The sequence below is a fragment of the Simochromis diagramma genome, unplaced genomic scaffold, assembly GCF_900408965.1.
Source record: "Simochromis diagramma unplaced genomic scaffold, fSimDia1.1 OVJJ01000747.1, whole genome shotgun sequence".
Classification (NCBI taxonomy): domain Eukaryota; kingdom Metazoa; phylum Chordata; class Actinopteri; order Cichliformes; family Cichlidae; genus Simochromis; species Simochromis diagramma.
Genome location: NW_024386897.1, coordinates 913,349 through 934,135, shown reverse-complemented (window position 1 = coordinate 934,135; position 20,787 = coordinate 913,349). Strand labels below are relative to the sequence as shown.

General features: G+C 42.3%; 2 protein-coding genes across 3 annotated transcripts in view; one reads left to right on the top strand and one right to left on the bottom strand.

The window, feature by feature from the left end:
• Positions 1-226: 226 nt before the first annotated feature.
• The window catches only part of LOC120735056 (nuclear factor 7, ovary-like), a 55,905-nt gene continuing 35,344 nt past the window's right edge, over positions 227-20,787 (bottom strand). Inside the window, exons 1-2 of one of the 2 annotated variants that reach the window (XM_040034230.1) lie at positions 1,814-1,982; positions 227-1,712 (exon numbers count right to left, since the gene is read on the bottom strand). In XM_040034230.1, the coding sequence (XP_039890164.1) occupies positions 310-1,695 (1,386 nt within the window). In that variant the 5' untranslated portion in view covers positions 1,696-1,712; positions 1,814-1,982 and the 3' untranslated portion in view covers positions 227-309. Of the gene's footprint in view, positions 1,713-1,813; positions 1,983-20,787 lie in introns of those variants that run through there. The other variant, XM_040034231.1, reaches the window with a different exon arrangement.
• On the top strand, positions 14,889-18,824 carry pfn1 (profilin 1). The gene is made up of 4 exons (XM_040034261.1): positions 14,889-15,022; positions 15,151-15,289; positions 18,093-18,285; positions 18,382-18,824. The coding sequence occupies exons 2-4, from the start codon at positions 15,152-15,154 to the stop codon at positions 18,477-18,479; spliced, it is 429 nt and encodes a 142-aa protein (XP_039890195.1). The 5' UTR covers positions 14,889-15,022; position 15,151; the 3' UTR covers positions 18,480-18,824.

The following is a 20,787-nucleotide window of genomic DNA, read 5'->3' as shown; positions in this document are numbered from 1 at the left end:
CTCCCATTCAACACATGTCAGTCCATATCCCAGCAAACTAAATCATCTCCATTTACACATCAAATAGAAACATGAATCACTTGTAATGATTAGAAACTTGATAGAATTTCAAATCTAGTTTGGGGAGTCATTCAGTGAGAAACAGTGAAATGATTTTCCATGTGAAAAGGTGGACAGCAGAAACAGAAAGAAACAGTGAGAACTAAAAGAGAAACAAAGAGCTTTGGAACAACGAGGCAGCAGGAGGACAGCTGCAGTTTAACAGCTTCAACTCACTGACAGGAAACAACATTAGAAACATCATCATCCTCAACTCATCTGCTGCACTGACACTGGCACCTTCAACGGACACACCTTCACTTTATCAACAGTGCTAATATACGGAAACATCCTGTGAGTGAAAGTGTGTGTGAAGGTGTGTATGTGTGTGTTAGTATCAGGATCAGAGAACGACAGCTTTCCTCTGTTCCAGTCCAGATTCACTCTGATCCTCTGGAGCTTCTGCTGGACTGAGAGAGCAGTGAGAAGACCTGGTGGTGACCATGCTGAGTATTCACCTTCATCAAACCATATTATCCATAATCCAGACCATATGTCTCCCTTTCTCTGCACAGACTCTGCTAACACACCCAGTCCCCACGGTGTACTGTCTCCAACTTCAACATCCCAGCTGTGACTCCCTGAGTTAAAGCCCTCAGAGCCCAGGACAGAGCAGGAATGATCAAACCTCTCTGGATTATCAGGAAGCTGCTGCTTTTCTCCTCCTCTCACACTGGTCAGATCTTCAGACAGGATGAGGTTTGGATCAGCAGTGTTTGGGTCCAGGATGAGAGGAGTGTAGGAGACCATGTCCTTCATGTTGTTCCAGATGTTGAAGGTCAGGTTGCCCAGGTGTTTGGCCTGGTCTATCAGAGCTCCTGAGGGCAGCTGTGGATCATCCAGCAGGGGGCAGCGCTGGACTCTTTCCACTGCAGCCTTGTAGTTGTGCAGGAATGAGACGTCTTCAGCTCTCAGCTCCTCCTCTGTGGCTCTGACTGTGTCTGAAAGAGCTGCTATCTCTCTGCTCAGAGCCTCCATCTTCTCCTTCATCATCCCACTCTTCTGCTCCTCTTCCTCCCTCAGTGCAGCCAGCCTGGCCTCCTCTTCCTCTGCTAGAAACTGGTGAAGCTTCTTAAACTGCTCCTTAATCTGCCTCTCTGTGTGTCGGGCCTGGACCTTAATGTGTTCTGCTGTTTGATCAAACTTCACTTGAACTTCTTCACAAACCTTTAACTTCTCCTTTAAGGGCTCCAGAGTTTCCTGAAGTTTCTTGTGTTGTTGTGCAACTTCATCGATGGGTCTGAATCTGTGATTGGTGTGTTTTTCTGAGTCTCTGCAGACAACACACACTGGCTGCTGATGGTCCAGACAGAAGAGTTTGAGTTTCTCAGAGTGCAGACTGCAGAGAGCCTCTGAAGCTCTCTGATCTCTCTCCTGTAAGAACAAATCACACAGGTTCTTTAAAGCCTTGTTTGAAGGTGGATGCTTCTTTGAAGATCTTCTCTTACAAAGTGGACACTCGTGTGTTGGTCTCTCTCTCCACCATCTCTTCAGACAGACTTTACAGAAGCTGTGGCTACATGACAGAATAACAGGATCTCTGAAGACCTCCATACAGACCGTACAGCAGAGATCCTCCTCTGATCTGGAAGCCATTGAGTCTGTGAGTGAAGCTGAAAACAGCAGACAGGAAGTACAGTCAGTCCTGGCTCCCCTCCCTCCTCTACCACCTTCACTGAAACTTCCTTTGAGTCGTGTTTTTGCTCAAACTCACATTCAGTGTGTGGAGCGTCAGCAGCTTGAAGCAGCAGTGTTGGAGTTTTCCACTTTTCTCTCCTGTAGCTGGACTCACTCAGAGGAAGCTGCTAGTTTGGTCTGAGCTCAGTCTGATCGTCTGTGCGTCTCTCTGTGCGTTTTTCTTCCTCTCTACTAAGGAAGAAAAGCATCCTGTTTCCTGCTTTGTTGCATTTGAGTGACGTGAGGGGAGGAGTAAAATGTTGCTGTTTCACTTTAACCCTTTAAAGCCGGCCGGAATGGGCATGCTCCGTTTTGTGTATCTATTATTAAATCCCTGTAGAACCTACGTGCTCTACACGTAGAGCTCTAATTTGCTCCTAATGTCATGGTTTGCCATGGCAAACCATGACATTAGGAGCAAATTAGTCAGCTTATTAGTCAATTAGCAAATTTGTCAGCAAATTAGTCAGCTTCCACATCCCCACATCCCAAACCATGGGATGTGGGGAAGGAGGACCCGAAAGACTCTTTAGTGAAAACAGTGCGTTTGTTTACAGTGAGGTAAATAACAGATGCACACAAAATCCCCTTTGCTGCCTAGACTCCCGTGTGTGCTCCCCGCCATCGTGTTCCTGCACACCCTGTGCGTGCTGGTCCCTCGTTCCACCCAGGGGCGGATCTAGAGAAATTTTCTTAGGGTGGCATGAGGTTGGCAAAATCGAAGCCCTTTTTCCCCCCCCAAACACATATGCAGGTGGTTACATACGGTTAAAATGATTCAAATGCAGTAAGTATACATGTTTTTCATATAAATATAGTCTATAACTTAATTATTGTCTGTAGCCCACATAATTAAACACTTTAGTTACATAAAACATGTGAGTTTTGACAACATGGGGCTTTCATTTACAAACACAAGTCTAACTTAAGTTTCACTGTTTTTTGTTAGAAAACAATCACATTGTTACAGCTTAAATTACACAAAATGTCAGAAATCTGCACTGTCATGAACAAATATTTAAACCTAATTTTTCATGATTTGTTGGATTAACCCACCGAGGTTTGAAATACAACCGAACATTTGTGGCTCCTTTTGAGTTTACGTTTGTATTTCACCCTCAGATTGTTTCATTTTATTTTTTTCCCCCTTGCCTTGTTTGGTATCATTCTTTTGAGCTCAACTGAATTTAGTTGTTTTTTTCACTGACATACTGCATTATTATTACTGATCTGAAATCACACAAAGAACTTAAAATCCTAGTAGTATTTCTTTACTGTACAAAACCCCCCACAGACACGTTGAGTAAATTTTTATAACTTGAAATGCAAATATAATATAATTGTACATTTTGTAAACATATACAACTATTTATCTAAAAATGCAGCCAATACACCTGCTGTTTTTTTCATTTTGTATAAGAATTTAAAACTATTACTAAAACTAAAATGAGAGAACAATCAGGTGTCGCATTAAGATGCCCCAAAAATTATATGTGCCAGTAAAAAAAATGGTTTTCCACCAAAAGACAGAACAGCACAGGGTTAAACCTGCAGGCCTGACAACAGGAGGTGTATCACTCCGCTGGTTTTCTACTCAGTGTTTACGTTGTGAATGTGCCTTTGTGACATTCATTAGTGCCCTCACTGACACACAAAACAAAACAACGACTACACAACAGAACAACTACACAAGACCACACAACACACTAAGTATACACTCCACACTAAACGTCACAAATCTCCCACATCTAAAAACTCTCTCTCACTCACTCACTCGCTCTGTCTCGCTGCCGTTACTTAATTTATTAATTGTTAATTTATTAACAATTAATTAACTTCATTAATTAATTAATGCCCTCAGACATCGGTGCGTTGGTGGTTCTTTGTGTCCGGCGATGGGCGTCCAGGTACACACCGGCTCACTCCTTGGTTGCTGCATGTCGGGGCCTGGAGCCTGGGGCTCGCTCGGGCCACTTCGGGGGTGGGGTGCCCCCGGCGTCTCGGCCTGGGGCTCGGTCACTCAGGCACAGCTGGCTGCCGGCGGAGCTCACGGGCGCGTCACTGCAACCCCCCCTGGCTTCTGTTCCGCGGCTGCTGAGTGAGCCCTCATCTGGGACTCTCCTCAGCTCTTACTGGGACAGTGGCGCGGCTGCCCCTCTGTTGGTCTTCCTTGGTCTCTTGTGTTCTGGGGGCCTCTGGATGTCTGGAGTTTTGATCTCCTCCATACCTGCTTCATGCCCTGGAGGACGGGGCTGTGGCCCCCCCACACCCGTCTAGCAGATCATTACACGAAGGAACCTTTTAAAAACAAGCGCGTCCATGCTCACAGGTGTACACACGGGTGATCACACCCACAAACTACACCCTTTTTGGCTCCTACCTCAAAGCACACTGTGTTCTGTTGATCTTATGTGCTGCACAATAATGTTTAATATTTAGTATTTACTGTCATATTCCCATATATCATTGTGATGTTTATTGTATTGCTCTCGTTTTCTTCTGCTTGTTTTCTTTTTTCTTTCTCAGCAGGTGATCCAGGTGATGGATATATGTATTTTTTTTGTCTGCTTATTTAGTTGGTTTTTGGTTTTTTGCCCTTCTCCCCGTCCCTCTTCTCCGCTGTTTTTTCCCCCTCTTCCTTTCTCCCGTTTCTTTTCCTCATTCAAGTCTGTCCCGTATCTAGCAAGTGAAAATAAAAAAATAAATAAAATAAACAAAAAAAGGTGAATCAAATAGACTATTACAGCAAGTCTGGGATGGTCAATTTGGTAAAGTAAATCCGTTGGGCGTCTTTCTTTGCCTTTAGACAATAATTCGGATGCAAAAGAACCAAATGGGACAGGCAAAAAAAACAACAACAAAAAAACCCAACTAACTTTAGAATGTTGCGCAAATGGAAGAACGCAGTCTTACATATTTGTTTAATATGTGCGTTGAAGGACATGTCCTGGTCAAAAATGACTCCAAGGTTCCTCACAGCGTTACTGGAGGCCAAGGTAATGCCATCCAGAGTAAGAATCTGCTTAGATACCATTTTTCTAAGATTTTCAGGGCCGAGTACAATAACCTCAGTTTTATCTGAATTAAGAAGCAGAAAGTTAGCGGTCATTCAGGTCATTCAGGTCTTTATGTCTTTAAGACATTCCTGCACTTTAACTAATTGGTGTGTGTTATCTGGCTTCATGGACAGATAGAGCTGGGTGTCATCTGCATAGCAGTGAAAATGTATGCTATGTCTTCTAATGATACTGCCTAAGGGAAGCATGTATAATGTAAACAGAACTGGTCCTAGCACTGAACCCTGTGGAACTCCATAATTAACCTCAGTGTGTGAAGAGGACTCTCCATTTACATGCACAAACTGGAGTCTATTAGATAGATATGATACAAACCACTGCAGCACAGTACCTGTAATACCTACAGCATGTTCTAATCGCTCTAATAGGATATTATGGTCGACAGTATCGAATGCTGCACTAAGGTCTAGCAGGACAAGCACAGAGATGAGTCCACTGTCAGAGGCCATAAGAAGATCATTTGTAACCTTCACTAAAGCTGTTTCTGTGCTGTGATGAGCTCTGAAACCCGACTGAAACTCTTCAAATAAACCATTCCTCTGCAGATGATCTGTTAGCTCTTTGACAACTACTCTTTCAAGGATGTTTGATATGAAAGGAAGGCTGGAGATTGGCCTATAATCAGCTAAGACTGCTGGGTCTAGAGATGCTTTTTGAGTAAAGGTTTAACTACAGCCACCTTGAAGGCCTGTGGTACATAGCCGATTATTAGAGATAGGTTGATCATATTTAAGATCGAAGAATTAATTAATGGCAGGACTTCTTTGAGCAGTTTTGTAGGAATGGGGTCTAAAAGACACGTTGATGGTTTGGAGGAAGTAATTATTGAAGTTAACTCAGAAAGATCAATTGGAGAAAAAGAGTCTAACTTAACATCGATGGTACTAAGAGTAGCTGTAGATAATATTACATCTGTGGGATGATTACTGTTAATTTTTTCTCTAATGATAAACATTTTATTTGTGAAGAAGTTCATGAAGTCATTACTAGTTAACGTTAAAGCTCAAAAGAGCTCTGACTGTTTGTCAGCCTGGCTACAGAGCTGAAGAGAAACCTGGAGTTGTTCTTATTTTCTTCAATCAGTGACGAATAGTAAGATGTTCTGGCTTTGCGGAGGGCTTTCTTATAAAGCAACAAACTAGCTTACGAGTCATCTGCTTTAGGGTACGTGTTTGAGAATTATACCATGGAGTCAGATACTTCTGATTTGAGACCTTAGTTTTCACAGGAGCTACAGTATCCAGAGTCGTACGTAGTGAGGAGGTGAAATTATTAACAAGATAATCGACCTCTGTTGGAGTAGTGTTCAAATAGCTGCTCTGCTCTATGTTGGTACAGGGCATTGAAGATGATAACAGTGGTAAATGGCCTGTATTTGTCACGGGAGTGGAACGGACTCAGGCGCAGACTGAAGTAGCACGGTTCAACAACACTTTATTAAACACTCCGGTGCGCTATGTACACGTGAAGGGGGGGGGACACCAGGGTCCCGGGGGTCAACAGGGGGAAACACACGTCTTCACACTCGCTCCGCTCCTCGTCCAAACACTCCTCACACGGGCAACCCACTCACACACACGGGGTCCAGGGATCAAAACGGGCGGGTCCAGATAAACCTATAAACATAGACGAGGGTAAGTCGGTGGCAAGCACGGGAACAACTAATTCAATGAAGCCAGGCAATACTGACGAGGGTCACTCAATATTCCAGCAATGAATAGCTCAGAGCCCCAGCCTTAAGAGCCAGAGAACTGCAATTCACCCGAGATCAGCTGCAGGTGCGTGGGCCAAGGGCGGGAGCCCAATCAGAGCTCCGCCCAGGCAGACAGGTAGGAGAGAGAGAGCGAGAGAAAAACAACAAACGCTTGTGGCATCACTGGGCTGGCCGGGGAGGCACAGGGACCATGACAGTATTTGTATAGCGCTTTACTAGTCCCCAAGGACCCCAAAGCGCTTTACACAACCAGTCATCCACCCATTCACACACAATTCACACACTGGTGATGGCAAGCTACATATACAAATATCAAATATATGTGACAGGCAAAAACTAGCAAACACTTTTAGCAGTTAGAACAACTTATACTTGAATGCAGAATGTTACACCATCACTTATGGATATATTAGTTTTTCGCCTCTCACTGCTTAAGCCATTAATCTTTCTAGAATTGTTCTTTGAAACAGATGCGACCTCACAAAAGATGTTAACGATGCTGTCAGACCAGAACAGTTTAACGCTCAACTACAAATCGATGGCTTTTTGATGGTGGCCGGCGCGGAATGAAGGTCAACTATAAATAGACGTTTTCTCGACATTGTTGTTGTCACCTGGTCGACTACAAATAGATCAAATATCAATGACAAAAATACAACGGCAAATCAACATCATTACAACGTCCCTATAGTAAGATTTACCACAGTCGGTTTACCACAGTATTTCAATGTTGTTACAACAGTGGCATTTCAACCCTGACCATAACAACGGATCGGATGAAAAATCAACATCAATTCAATGTCGTCTTGCTATCTGGGACTGTACACTGACAGAGCTGACGCCTGATTGGACCATTACAGAGTTAGTCTTCTTTTTCTGGTTGTGGATTGGTTCGTCAGGATTTCCCCCTTTACAGGTTTTAAAACAATCTCTTTTGTTAAATATTTTGACCTCCTTCTTGTGTCTAAAGGTGAAGCAGCACCAGCCTCCTCTGATCCTCATGTTGTAGCTCTGTGTGTCCAGCAGGGGGCAGAACACCTCCAAACTGTGCCAGCAGCTCTCACTGTGAGCTCAGACGTTTGTGGACACTCAGTTTGTTTGAACATAGTAAATAATCAGAGCTTCTCAGACTGTTTATGGGGACACCACCTGCTCGAGGGTGTACTGTGTCAGAGAGGTGGTGTATGGTGCTGGGTGTAGTCTCTCTGCTGGTTCACAGTTTTTACTGAGGAGCTGTGTTCATGTCAGGAAGGTTTCGTCTGATCACTGTGGTGCAGTTTGGTTTACTCTGTTTCTGAGTGTTTGTAGGATCAGTCTCTGCAGGTCACCTGATACCTGGCAGTGAAGTGTTTATGAATCAGCTCCGTCAGATTTAATCCAACAGAATAACATGTAAAACACTCCAGGGCTTTTACTCTGAAACTTTCTCCAGAGCTGTCTGGAGTTTTAGACTAGAATATTCTGTGATTGCCAGACTGTCCACATCATGTGTCCTACCAAAACTTTCATCTATCATAACTTTCATCCACAAACATCCCCTGACATTAAACCCAAATATGTCAGAGTCTGCAGTGGGATTATTTAATGTGGTCTGGAAAAGCTGCAGTGGCTCGAGCCCAAGGTTTAATATTAAAAGAAAACGGAAGCACAGAGTACCAGAGCTGCAACATGTCACATTAAAAGCTCCAGAAAAGGGAACATGTGACAGTGACACCAGAAATGTTTTATATTAAAGGGAAACTTGATTTAATATGTTAATAGATATGATGTAATATACAAAAATAAAAAAACAACAATTTAAAACCACAGAAGAAGAAAAGATGATGTTATAGCTCTAAGTCAACTTTCAAATTAAAAGCTCAGCATTTAAAGCAAAGTAAAATGTGCTGGAAAAGGGTTCATTAGAAAATCAACAGTTTTAAAACAATTAAAATCCCCAGAAAAACACATTGGAAAGAAGAAATAAGTAGTAGGTTCCTAAGAAGTTTCTAAGACGCCATGAAAAGGGAAATACAGTTTAATGGCTCTAAGAAAAGTTTCAGATTAAAAGCTTCAGAAAAGGTGTTTTACACCTGCTGTGATAGTCATCTAAACGAGGTTGGACAGAGGATCAGGATTTTCATGACATCTCTGTTAGACAACACCACACTGATCACCTAAACCTATAGAAGGTCCTAATAAAGATTAAATGTTTCTGTCATGTTTAAAAACCTTTGTCTTTCTATGATGACCTGTTAGCCCTCAATTCAGTGTCACATGAGCTCAACCCTCCATCATGCCCGCTCAGCATGACCCTTTCACTAAGCTCGAACCTTAAGGATCACTCTTCACTTCTCCTCCATCTTTGTTGGGTGATCTGTGCTCGAGCTCTTTTGACCTTCAGTTTGTTTGACTGGTGTGTTCACTGTGTGCTGGGCCCAGCTACGCTTCAGTGACCACAATCCACACATAGGTGTAGATCTAAAACACTTCCTCACATACAGCTCTTTCCAGAAAAATCAGTACAAGTCAGACATTACTGTGCAAAAGTCTTGAGTCACCTGGTATTTCTCTACATTTTGCCTCCAAGGATTTAACTTTCTTCTGATTTTTCAAGTGGTTTTAAGCAGAGATTCGGAAGCTTTCTGGGTGTCAATGACTTCTTTGGACACTGACTGCTTTTTCACTAATTTTCAGTCCAGTCCTTGTACCTAAACATTTTCACAGGAATGTTTAATTCTGACTTGCGAATCATTCAACTGTAACCAAGGCTCCCAACACAGTGAATGGACCAGCGTTGTGCCTACAGGCAACTTAGCAAAGAACCAGTTTTAAACTGTATCTTTGGGTCATTTGTTACCAGCAGCCTGTCACAAAAACAACCCTCAGTACAATTTGTTTAGCTGAATCTAAAACTGGCCCAGTGGAGGATAAAGAAGAAATGTGAGGCCTAAAAATCTCCAGCAGATGAACAGTATCTGAAAGTCATGACCTTAAGAAAAAAATCCAGGAGGGCAGTTCAGTAGGAGGGGAAAGGAGGGGAGTGGAAATGATTGGAACAGGTGTGTTGAAGTGATGAATGATGAAAACAGAAAAGTACCATCATGTTTTAATCCATCTTGTAATACCATCTGGAAAGCATCTGATTGGCAGCAGCTTTATTTTCAGACAACGATGCCAAACACAAAGCCAGTGCGGTGAACACTATCAGAGCCCGGACGTCAGCGTAGCTTGACAGAATGTAACAAAAGGAAGAAACATCCAAAAAAAGAGCTTTAAATGTTCTTCAAAAACCCGGAGAACTATCCCTGAAGATACTTAAAGACATTACAGGAAGCTCCTCAGAGAGTTCAGGCTGAAAGGCTGCAGTGACTCAGACCAAATGTTTATTATATAAAAAGAAAAGGGAAGCCCTCAGTACTGTGGCTACGACACGTCAAATTAAAACCCCCCAAAAAGGGAACATGTTGTAATAACACCTTTTCTAATTAAAAGGAAATGTGATTTAATGTGTTGATAAACATGTTGCGATAACTAAGGAGATTAAATGAATCCGACTACAAGCTATAGAAGACGGACAGATATGTTTAGAATAGGTTTCAAATTGAACACTATTATAACTTAGAATTGAAAGTTTTAAAAGAAATTATGTGAACTGCTCAGAAGGCTGGTCAGAACTGTAAAAACTCTGTTTCTGCCCCATATTCCATATTTCCTGCTTGTTTGCTGGTGTTTCAATAAATCACTGTACTCATTTTTAATTTTCAAGGGATGGCTCAAGACTTCTGTGCAGTGATAGGATGGTGTGAAATGGCTTTTAAGACACAAAATTACAAAACAAGCGGTCGTTTCAACACTGATGTGCTGTTGTGTTGGGTCATCACGGGCGTGTGAGGGGGGGCAGTCGTGTTCAGGCAGGCCGTGTCTTCACCCTGAATGTAATCCAAGTCCTTCTAGAAACAACACCTACGGGCAGATATTTTGAAACAGATCCTGAATTCATTTCAATGCTCACAGAGGCCTTAAAACTGCAGCTTTGCTTCAGATTGAGAGTTGAACCTCCGCCATCATGTAGCTCTCAGTCCTCACACACATTTAAACTCAGGGGTTTTTCCCCGTGTTTTATTGTTTTTACCACAAAGCACTCACTGCTTGTACAAAGTCTGCATCAATGCCTATCGCTCTGAGTCCCTGCATGAACGCGTCTTTACTTCCTGTTAGAAAGTCACAGTTTAGTAAAAAAGCAGCGAGCAACTACAAAGAGACTAAAAAAACACCATATTTGAAGCATCTTCCTTAGTGTGATGCCCCTCCTCCTCCTCCTCTAAATGAGGTGAGAGCATCTGTTCAACTCTGCAGAGGTGGAAGGGTGGAGGAGGTGTGCATGTGTGTTTGTGTGTCACAGGAAGAACGATCTAGTGGTAGGAAGTGGGTGTGGCCTTTAAAGAAGACACTGAGCACAGTTTAAATTTTCTGTTTCCCATTAAACTCGACAAGTGTCGTCTATAAAAAGTCAATTTACATGCTCTAAACGTGTGAGCGTGCCATCACACACGTGCACACAGACACACACTTCACTTCACTGTGCTTCTCCATATAAGGACACACACACACTTGATAGTACTTAAAGTGCAGTAAAGTGTGTGTGAGACTGAGGAGAACACCACTTCCTCTTCTCTCACTCGCTTCGACTTCTTTCAACTTGAGTCAGAAAGCAAGAGTTCAGTTACTGAGGAAGTGTGTGTGTGTGTGTGTGTGTGTGTGTGTGTGTGTGTGTGTGTGTGTGTGTGTGTGTGTGTGTGTGTGTGTGTGTGTGTTGCACGTTCTGCTTTAACCTCCATAAATGGTGCCTGAGCTGCAGACTGGAGGCCTCCAGCATCTCTTTGATTTGACTGATTGATCAGGGCTGTTCAATCCGAGCGAAGACTCGTCTCTACTGAAAGCTTTCTCACTTCAGCGTGCTTCTCTCTTGCGTCAGAGCGCGGCACACAGCCTAAAGAATGAGTTTCAATTTGATTTAATCAGCTCATGATTCTCTAGATGAGCATCACGCCAGATTCCTGCTCTCAATATAACCGATGGAAAGTCCTCGTTCCACAGGAGAGCTGAAAACTAGTCAAGAATCCAGTTTTCTGTTCACTCAGTGTGGATGACTCTTGGTTGTCAACGCAAATCAGTGACACATAACGGCGCCCTGCCACCAGCACATGGTGACCTATGGTCCCACAGCTGTATCACCCTCTCAGAAATAACAGTCTCTGATCCTTATCTTTGGAGGCCTGCGATGCAGAATATGTTTTGCACGTTGTCTTACATATTTAAAACTACTGACTTGTCAAGTTTAGTCTCCAAATAGCATGCGGTTAGCTTTAGCTGAAGACTTGGCGGTCACTACCATAAAACAACACTTTAAAAGGAGTTAAATCAGATATGATGTGTTTCTCAGTTTGTGTTCTTACCTGTCATGTGGAATGTTGCGTGAACACAGAGACAGTTTGGCGTTTACTGCAGACTGAACTGATTAGTTTGCAGTATTGTGGTGACGTTCGCAGACTGTGGTGTTCATGGTCAAGGTTACTTGAAGGTTACATCAAGTGGCAGACATCAGTCTAAATTTAAGATGACGATGCTGATTAGAGTGGCTCACTGAATTCTGATTTGTATACCACCTTCATACAGTGCTGGAAATCGGCTGTTGAAGCTCATATAACATCTATTTTTAACTTATTGAATTCAGCTGGTTAAAAACTGTCCACAAAGGACAGGAAACCTCAGCAGCAGCAGCAGCAGCAAGTCAGCTGACCACAGCCTGCACACAAAGAGGAATCTACAGGAGCTCACAGTGCAAATTACTCTGTGAAGTGATCATTTTCACCACTCTGCAGGCAATCTAAGGGTTGCCACACCCGCCATATCTCAACTTTAAGCTCTGCTAACAACCACAGCATAGTGCACAGCTTTCTGTCACTCTGTAGTGTCCAAACTTGTTTCTTTTACAGATTTTTAAATGAACTTTCTGACAGTGCGGATCCTTCAGCCTTCCCTCCTCTGTGATCTGTGAGCATTTCATCTTCATGTCAGCGTGACTCGTTCACTTTGCTTTGCATCAAGGTGTGATGGATATGATACTGCATAGGCAGCATCATGACATGAAGTTTAGTAGCACATGAGTGGGAACAAGAATGAGAGAAGATCAGAGTCTTGTCAAACTGCAGTCTAAGGTAAAATCGAACAAAATGTCAATGAGGTTTGGTTCCTGTTTCCTGCCGCAGAAAGGCAGAAAGAGAGCATTTCCTCAGGGTATGCATATTCTACATGCCGGCCTGTATCAACCTGTCCCTCCCAATTCACCTCACATTTCTTTTCCCTTTTGACCTGACTGATGCTTCAGCATGTTTTTCATTCTTCACAAACCCTTTTGCCTGGAGTCAGAGGTCCAAGGTAGAGACCCTGTACCCGTTAGACTTGTTTCCCTTACTTTGCATGCTGCTAAGGAGCCGGTCCTCCAAGAGATGCAAAACCCTGAAGTTACTCCTCCAGTTCATGTTACTGATTTCATGAAAACCACTTTATTCGTATTGGTTTGTAGTAAAAGTACACACTGTGACTGGGTGGGAGTACTAGATAGTGATAGCATGACCGCCGTGTTTAAACACGCCGCTGACACACACAGGCCTGAACTAGCTCAGGTATGTGTGTGTGGTCTGTGTGTGTGTTAACCTGAGGTATGCAGCATGTGGGAGCAGATAGAGACGCCATGGCTTTCACTGAATCTGCCTTCTAGGTACTCACCTCTGCTGAACTGCAGCTCCCACAATGCACTGCAACTGTGGGTGAGGCTGCTGATGTCTAAGGTTAACAGTTGGGGATCAATATAGGTTTACTTTAATACAACGGTCGCGTGTTTTAATGTCTCTGAATGTGAGCTACATCTCAGCCATGGGAGTGGATGTGAAGTGAAACGCGTCAGGAGGAAGTGGTTTGTGTGGGACGACAAGTTTCTCAGCAGCTTCTTGCTCGCTGACGGTTTTAACTGAGCTGCTCACACCTCACAAACCTTCCGCTGCACTCACTCACTAAGAGATTAGGGATAACTAGGTTAGTTACTAACAGTGCAATCTGACCATTAACCCCAGTGCCAGACCTGAGGTTTGCAGAAAATCCTGCAGTGCCTCAGATGTCCACTCGAAGATATCGACCACACAGACTCCCATGTTAAGATGTCCAATTTTACAGCTGAAACAAGCATGTTTGTGGCGTGTATTTTGAGATTTGTTCACTCTTATAAGTATTTAATATTTTGTCTGATCAGAGCCTCAACAAGAACTAAAAGTTCACAAATTACAGCGAGTAAAACACAACAGTCACTGTCAAATATTGTAATTCTCATTTCAAGTTAAAGCGCAATTCACTGTGTTCAATCCCACTGATCAAAACTGCTGCTATATTGTAGGTAGTTGGGGGTTTTTTGAGCCAGAAGTGACCAAATTTAGAAAAGAGGTGAGTGGTGCACTCAGCTATTAGCTAATGCTAACAAGCTTGGTTAAAAAGCTACATCCACAGACTGTATGGGAGCACACATACAATCATGTCACGCGATGACAGCTGTTAATTAGTGCTCAGTAGCGTTTATGTTACCAAAACTGGAGCTTCATGGACTCTCAGTGCAATTATTGACACAGCAGCCATATTATTGTTTTGATAATTGCATAAAAAATGTTAAAACAGCTCCAACAGCATATACATAGTCCAGAGGTCCAGTTCAGGGAGTCCAGTTAGCTGAGATGGAGTTACAATCTAGCATCTATACCCACCTGTCCGTCAAAGAGGCAACACCCTAATGTAACTTAAAGTACTAATACAATTTCAATATGTTAAATATTAACCTCCCTAATATGTGCTTTTAAAAACAAGACTATAATACAAAGTTGAATAAAAAGCAGAGGACCGATAATAGAGCCGTGTGGAACTCCACAACCTGTCAGAAAACTATATCAAATCAGACTGTAAATGGGTTTATATCTGCTGTAAAGTTGGACAGTATAACGTGAGTCTATGCTGACTGACTCACTGCTTCAAGTGGATGTTAGAGGAACTGCACGCGCCTTTTTCAGCACTGGAGGTTAATGCTTGGTTAACAGTTCAATTTAATAATGCAGGTCTGCCCACAGAGACGCCGACTGACCGATTACAGCTCAGCGGGTTACAGGACTGATGTTTTGGAGGTTTAAATGAGTGGATGTTTGTGTGCTGATCAAATCACTTCCTTGTTTTTTTTTTACTTCCCAGGTGAGTGAGAGAGAGTGACAGAGAGGGGGAGGGGTCGGGCGACTCTCTCACTCAACAGTGACAGTGAGAGAGGAAGCTGCCAGCAGGCTGGGAGTGGTTGGGTGTATAAAAGACAACTCTTCTTCCTTCTTTCTGCATTCGACTGCTCTCTCCCCTCTTCCTCACACCCAAGACTCTACCTGCACAGGTAAGCTAGCGAGCTGTCCCACCTCTCTCTCTCTCTCTCTCTCTCTCTTTTTCACACATAGCAAAAGGTAATATTGATTTGGTGCTTGTGAATCCAGGTTATTGATCAGTGTGTGTGTTATTGATCAGGATGTCGTGGCAAGGTTATATTGATAACTTGAAGACGCCCGACCAGAGCGGGACGTGCCCGGTGTCAGAGGCAGCCATCTGTGGAATCACATCTGGGCAGGAGAGCGTTTGGGCCAGCTCACCCGGCATCCAAGTCACGGTACACACAAACACACACACTGTTCCTCTTCCTGCCTCTACAAACTGCTAAATATATGTAAAAAAAAAAAAAGTCCACTTCCTCCTTTAAAGCTTCTGCCAAGAGTTTTCAAACAACCTCACACTCAAAAACTTGCTCAGACTGGTGACATCAACCTGCACAAACTGCCACTCCTTTGGCTCATTTTCTGTTGCTATGAGAAAATTTCTTGGAAACAGCTTCTTATTTTGCATGTCCGTGTCTTCTTCTTGAGCTTTGGGTGTGTTCAGTTTGTTGCCTGTCTAGCTCACTTCCCGCTCTCAGTGCTGTGTTCAGGTGCTGCAGGAAAACACGTGTGCATTACAGGTTTTTTTTTTTAAAAGTCAGAAATTTAAAGCTTGGCTTCAAAGGGGAAAGTCACTGAGCAACAAGACGACAATTGTCAGCTCATTGGCTGCTTCCCTTAGCTTTTAATTTTTCAAAGTACAAAGAGAAATGGGGGTTTTATAGGTTTTCTTTTTTAGTTTTGATCCAAGTTCAGGTGTAGAAACAACTTTCCAGGAGTTCAGGATATGTGTTTAAACTTCCTTGTTTTAACTTTTGCCAGAAAGCACAAACATGCTACAGTACATGTAGTTTTCTGGAAATGGTGTTAATTATAACTGGAAATAAAACACGTGCTATTAAAGGTTTTTAGGTTTTATTTAATTTCCATAAAATAATCTTTCAGTGTGACAAAAAACGTTTCACCTGAGGTGCTCGTTTTTCTACACATTTTGGAAAATGGAAATGGAAAAAGATGAATGCTAATGTCTCAGAGCAGGCTGCGTAACGGTTGTGAGTTTCCGGTAGTTTCCGGGTGTTTGTGCTGTGCGTTTGCTTTAACTACCTTATAAGGAGACAATGTCGAAAAACAGCGAATACAGGAAGACGAGACGATCACTTCTTGTTTCTGAGACACACACACACACTGAGGTACGGAGTGGAGTGTTGCACAATGTCTCAAACACACACACATGGACACACATGTCTGCAGGATTTGTCTTTTTTACAGTTTGTAAACTTTAAATTATAAAATTAAAGAAGTTCGTTCCTGCTTTTAAAAACACTCTGTGTGCATTTGCGTGGGTTTGTTACACTCACTAGTGGGCTCCTCTCTGATTGGCTGATGTTTTTTAGGAAGTGGTTTTGCCTGTGCAGGCAGCAGCGTGTGCATTTTGGTGTGTGTGTGTTCATGTCTTAACTTGTCGTCCTCACATTCTTTCCTCCTCGATCCTCCTGCAGCTCCCTTCACTTCTCAGAAAAGTCTCCACAAAAACAGAGCGATGGTTAAATCTCACGTGTGAGCTCAGAAACCTGCGGAGCAAAAGCTGACAGAAAGCAGGAAGTGTGAATTCAGTTACACGTGAGGCTGAAGCTCGAGCACATCTGAGTTTAAATCCAAAACAGTTGGCGGTGATCAGCTTTGAATCAGACGCTGTTCTGTGTGGATGTGTGCAGGTTTGTTAGTTAAAGAAGGCCTCAGAAAGAGGAAGTCATGCTGAATCTAAGCATGTCAGGTTCATATGTGTAAATGGAGATCTAACGCAGACTGCGTTTAAAGCTACAATGCATGTACTTCCTGGTGAGTTTGAAGGCACTCGAGGCCTCCTTCCTCTCTGAGTCTCACTCACAAAACATGTTTTCTGAGAAATGAAGTGCAGTGAAAACTTTTCCTTCTGAGAAGAAACACTTCAAAAGGTCAAATCTGTCCACGTACATGACAGATGTGAAACTAGCTGTCATCACAGTTCATGTGATTCAGCTCTGCTGCTTCAGAGCAAAGTGCAGCGACAGTTTCTTTGACAGCAGCGATCACATTTTATTTCTGCAAGTCAACACTTCAACTTCTTCAACCGCATCTCAACTTTCAACAAATACATTTGATTAATAATTTCATTTCAATAATAAAACCAGACTGAAATCCCCAGAAATCCAATGCAGTCCCATAACAGTGTATATTATTATATACTATGATAATAATATTTTATTTTAAATATAAAAAACGTAAAGTAAAGCTTTTGTTTTTATTAGAATTATTGATTATACTGTATTTTTTTATTTTTCTGATTTAAAATAATCTAATTAGCAGTATTAATGATGCAGTTAATAGGTAACTGACTTATAAAACAAGGGATTATTTAATAGATAAATCAATACCTGAAGCTATAAATGTGATGCAGTCCTAAAACCAGATTAGATCATTTTTAATTTTCTAGTTAAAAGAAAATAATGTGAATACAGGTTATATCACAGATGCATAATCATGAAAACATGACTTTATTTGTGATAAATGCATTAAATGAAAACATTTCTGTGACCTCAGAGCTGGTAAAAACACTCTGATTAGTGGATGGTGTCTGAACTAGGCCAGTGCGTCAGCTGTGTCAATGTGACACACTAACAAAGCTCAGACAAACCAGTAAAACCAGTATCAACGGGCGGTGCAACAAAGTTATTATTTGTTCCGATTCCAGCTGGAAACACACAAACCAATGAGCCAGAATGTCGTTTTTCTCTCTCTCACTTCCTACTCTGCATGCTCACAATGATCACACCACATTAAATCATGTTTCAATGACTTTAGCTTCCTATTCCGACGCTTGTTTATGATCCTCCGCACACGGTGGCTGCTTTTTTATTGTGAGATTTAAATAAACTCAAGCTGTAAAAGGAGAAGAGCCCATGCTGGTCATGGTGGGTACTTCAAGGTGGCTGGGAATTTGGAAGACTCAGTTAAATAGATCCACTAATCTCTATCTCTCGCTCTGTTTCCCTTTTTTAGGTCGATGAGATCAAGAAGCTGGGTGCTAATGACCGGTCGAGCTTCGCTCAGAATGGCGTTCACATCGGCGGAGTACGGTGCCGGCTGATCCGAGACCAGATGGACGTTGACCCAGTCTTTGCGCTGGACCTGAAGACCTCAGCAGACGCCGAAGGAAACACATTCAGCGTATGTGTCGGGAAGGCAAAAACAGGTAAGATGTTCCCGTTGACTCAGCACATTTTTATCCTTTGAATTCACTCCAAATCTCTGAGGCTGACACGCTCCTGCTTCCTGTCTGTCTCTACAGCGATAGTCATAGCCAAGGGCACGAAAGACGCCTCTGGTGGTCAGCTATCCAGCAAGGTGTTCAAAATCGTTGAGTACCTGAGGAAGGCTGGTTATTAGGACAAGACAGCCACCTTCACCACATGAGATGGATGCCACCTCCCGCCTCCCTTCCCCTACCCTCCTCCCTGTGTTTCTATATCTGAGCTTCTTTAGTTTTTTTTTTTTTTTTAAGTCATTTTCAATCTTCAGGTGTGTTTCCTGCTGTAGAGATGAATCAGAGTGTTTTCTCTGGTCTAAGTTACCGTGTGGTAGCTTTTAACCTGAGAGTACACCTCATGTTTAACGCAGGAACATAGTGTTACCATTATTTTTCTACAGTGGCGATTGACCAGTGTCCAATCAGAGCTCTGTGAAAACTGATTGCACACCTGAATGAAATAAAAACAAACATGGTTATACTTACATTGTGAGGGTGTCTTTATGTGTGTGTGTGTGTGTGTGTGTGTGTGTGTGTGCTTCAAATGTTTTCTACAAACACCTCTTCTTCAGGGGCTGATTTATTGTGCGACACACAGCTAAAAAATAAGACAGTCTAGTGCACTCATATACGCGCATCACACCTAGTATTTGATTAAATATGCCACAACAAGTTGTAGTATTAGTATTACGTACAACTCCTTGTTAGAGCTTATATAGCGTTTAAACAATACACACACTTTTGTCTTTCTGTATAAGTTGGGACCCATATTGACTCACTGCCTTATCAAGTCTCCTGATCTAAACCTGAACCTCAAAGCCATGTTTGTGTGTTCAAAGAGTGCTCTGAAGGAGAAAAGGCCAACTTTTCCATAAAATACAAAACTTCCTCTTCATACATAAATATCATCACATGCTGAATGTCTTCATTATTCTGGTTTAAAACCTGCACAGGTATGTGTGCACACATCCAAATTGCTTTTTGTGCACATTAACATACTGGCTTGTCAAGTCCAAAACTAATTGACTCCAAAACCAGATATGAGCCCTCACACCTCCCGCCTCCCTTCCCTTCACACTGTACTATGAAGCAGAAAAGGCTTTTGTGGCTTTATAAAAAAGGATGAAAAAATGCCCTCCACCTCAAAACCAGGCCAGACTGAATTTGTTTGTTTTCCCTGTGCTTGTTTGGGTTCTCTAGGGGAACTACAGCTTCACCCCACAGTCCAAAAACACGTGTGTTGGGTTAACTGTGGGTGTGAACGTGACAATGACTGAAAAAAATTCTCATAATGTAGAAACATTCGTATTATTTTGGAGCCAAGCTAAAAATGGCTCTCACAATGAAAACTGTACAAGCCCAGACACGTGTCATCCTACACATGTGTGGGCACATGTTAACCTAGAGGCTTATCATGGCTCTTTAGTCTTTCAAAGGCATGAGGACTCTCTGAAATATCCCTATAATGTAAAAATGTGCTCTTATTTTGATTTAAAAGTAACATGGTAAAAATATACCAAGCATAGCCGCCCACAAATGACTTTTTCTTCTTGAACTCACCCTTTAAATTAGGTCCCATATGCATAAAGATCCTTATAGTTCTCACAGAAACCTCGTTAGCCTAAAACATATCAGCACAGACAGCTTAAAAGTAATGTAGAGGAAAACTAAGCAGAAGGGGAATAAAAGTCTTACCTCAGTGAAGAGGTGTGGCTGACTTTAGAGCTTTGTATGATGCACTCTTTCAAATAAATTTTTATTTTAAGGCAGCTGAGAATATCATCTAATTGAAGAAACGGGAAAACATACCTTAGTTTATAAAATGTTTGAAAACACAGACCAAACACACTAGTAATGAATGTGCTTTATAGGGACCGATCGGCTGACCTCTGACCTGTAGACAAGAGCTGAAATGCTAAAAACTGCAGTTCCTGTAATGTCCACTCGGGCCTCCAACAGTAATTCAGTCCCCATGATCTCCCAAGTTAAAATGTCCAAACGTAGAACTGAAGTAAACATGTTTGTACAAGATGCCCAAAAAGGCTGATCTCTGTGCCTGTGTGGTGCACTCATTCAGTCCATGGACGCGACTTTATAACCCTGCAAGATGGCATAAGGTCATAACTTAGCACTCCAAACTCTCATCCGAACATGCCTGACTCTAAAAAGATCAACATGGCACCAGCCAAAAACCCTTACAAACACTCTGCTGTTCACCTTTTAGTTGGAGACCTTTGTAAACACGGGTCCCCACAGGTGTATAAAAACAAACATCTGTGTATGTGGTTAAAAGGCAACATAAATTATTACTGCTAAGAGTAGTAAAACTAAAAGTGGTGTTATTGAAATATAAAATTGTGAACTTCTAGTGCAACATGTGATTTTGTTGCTATAGTACTGCAGCCCCCTCGTACTGCTGCAGAACTACAGTTACACGTCACGGTGAAG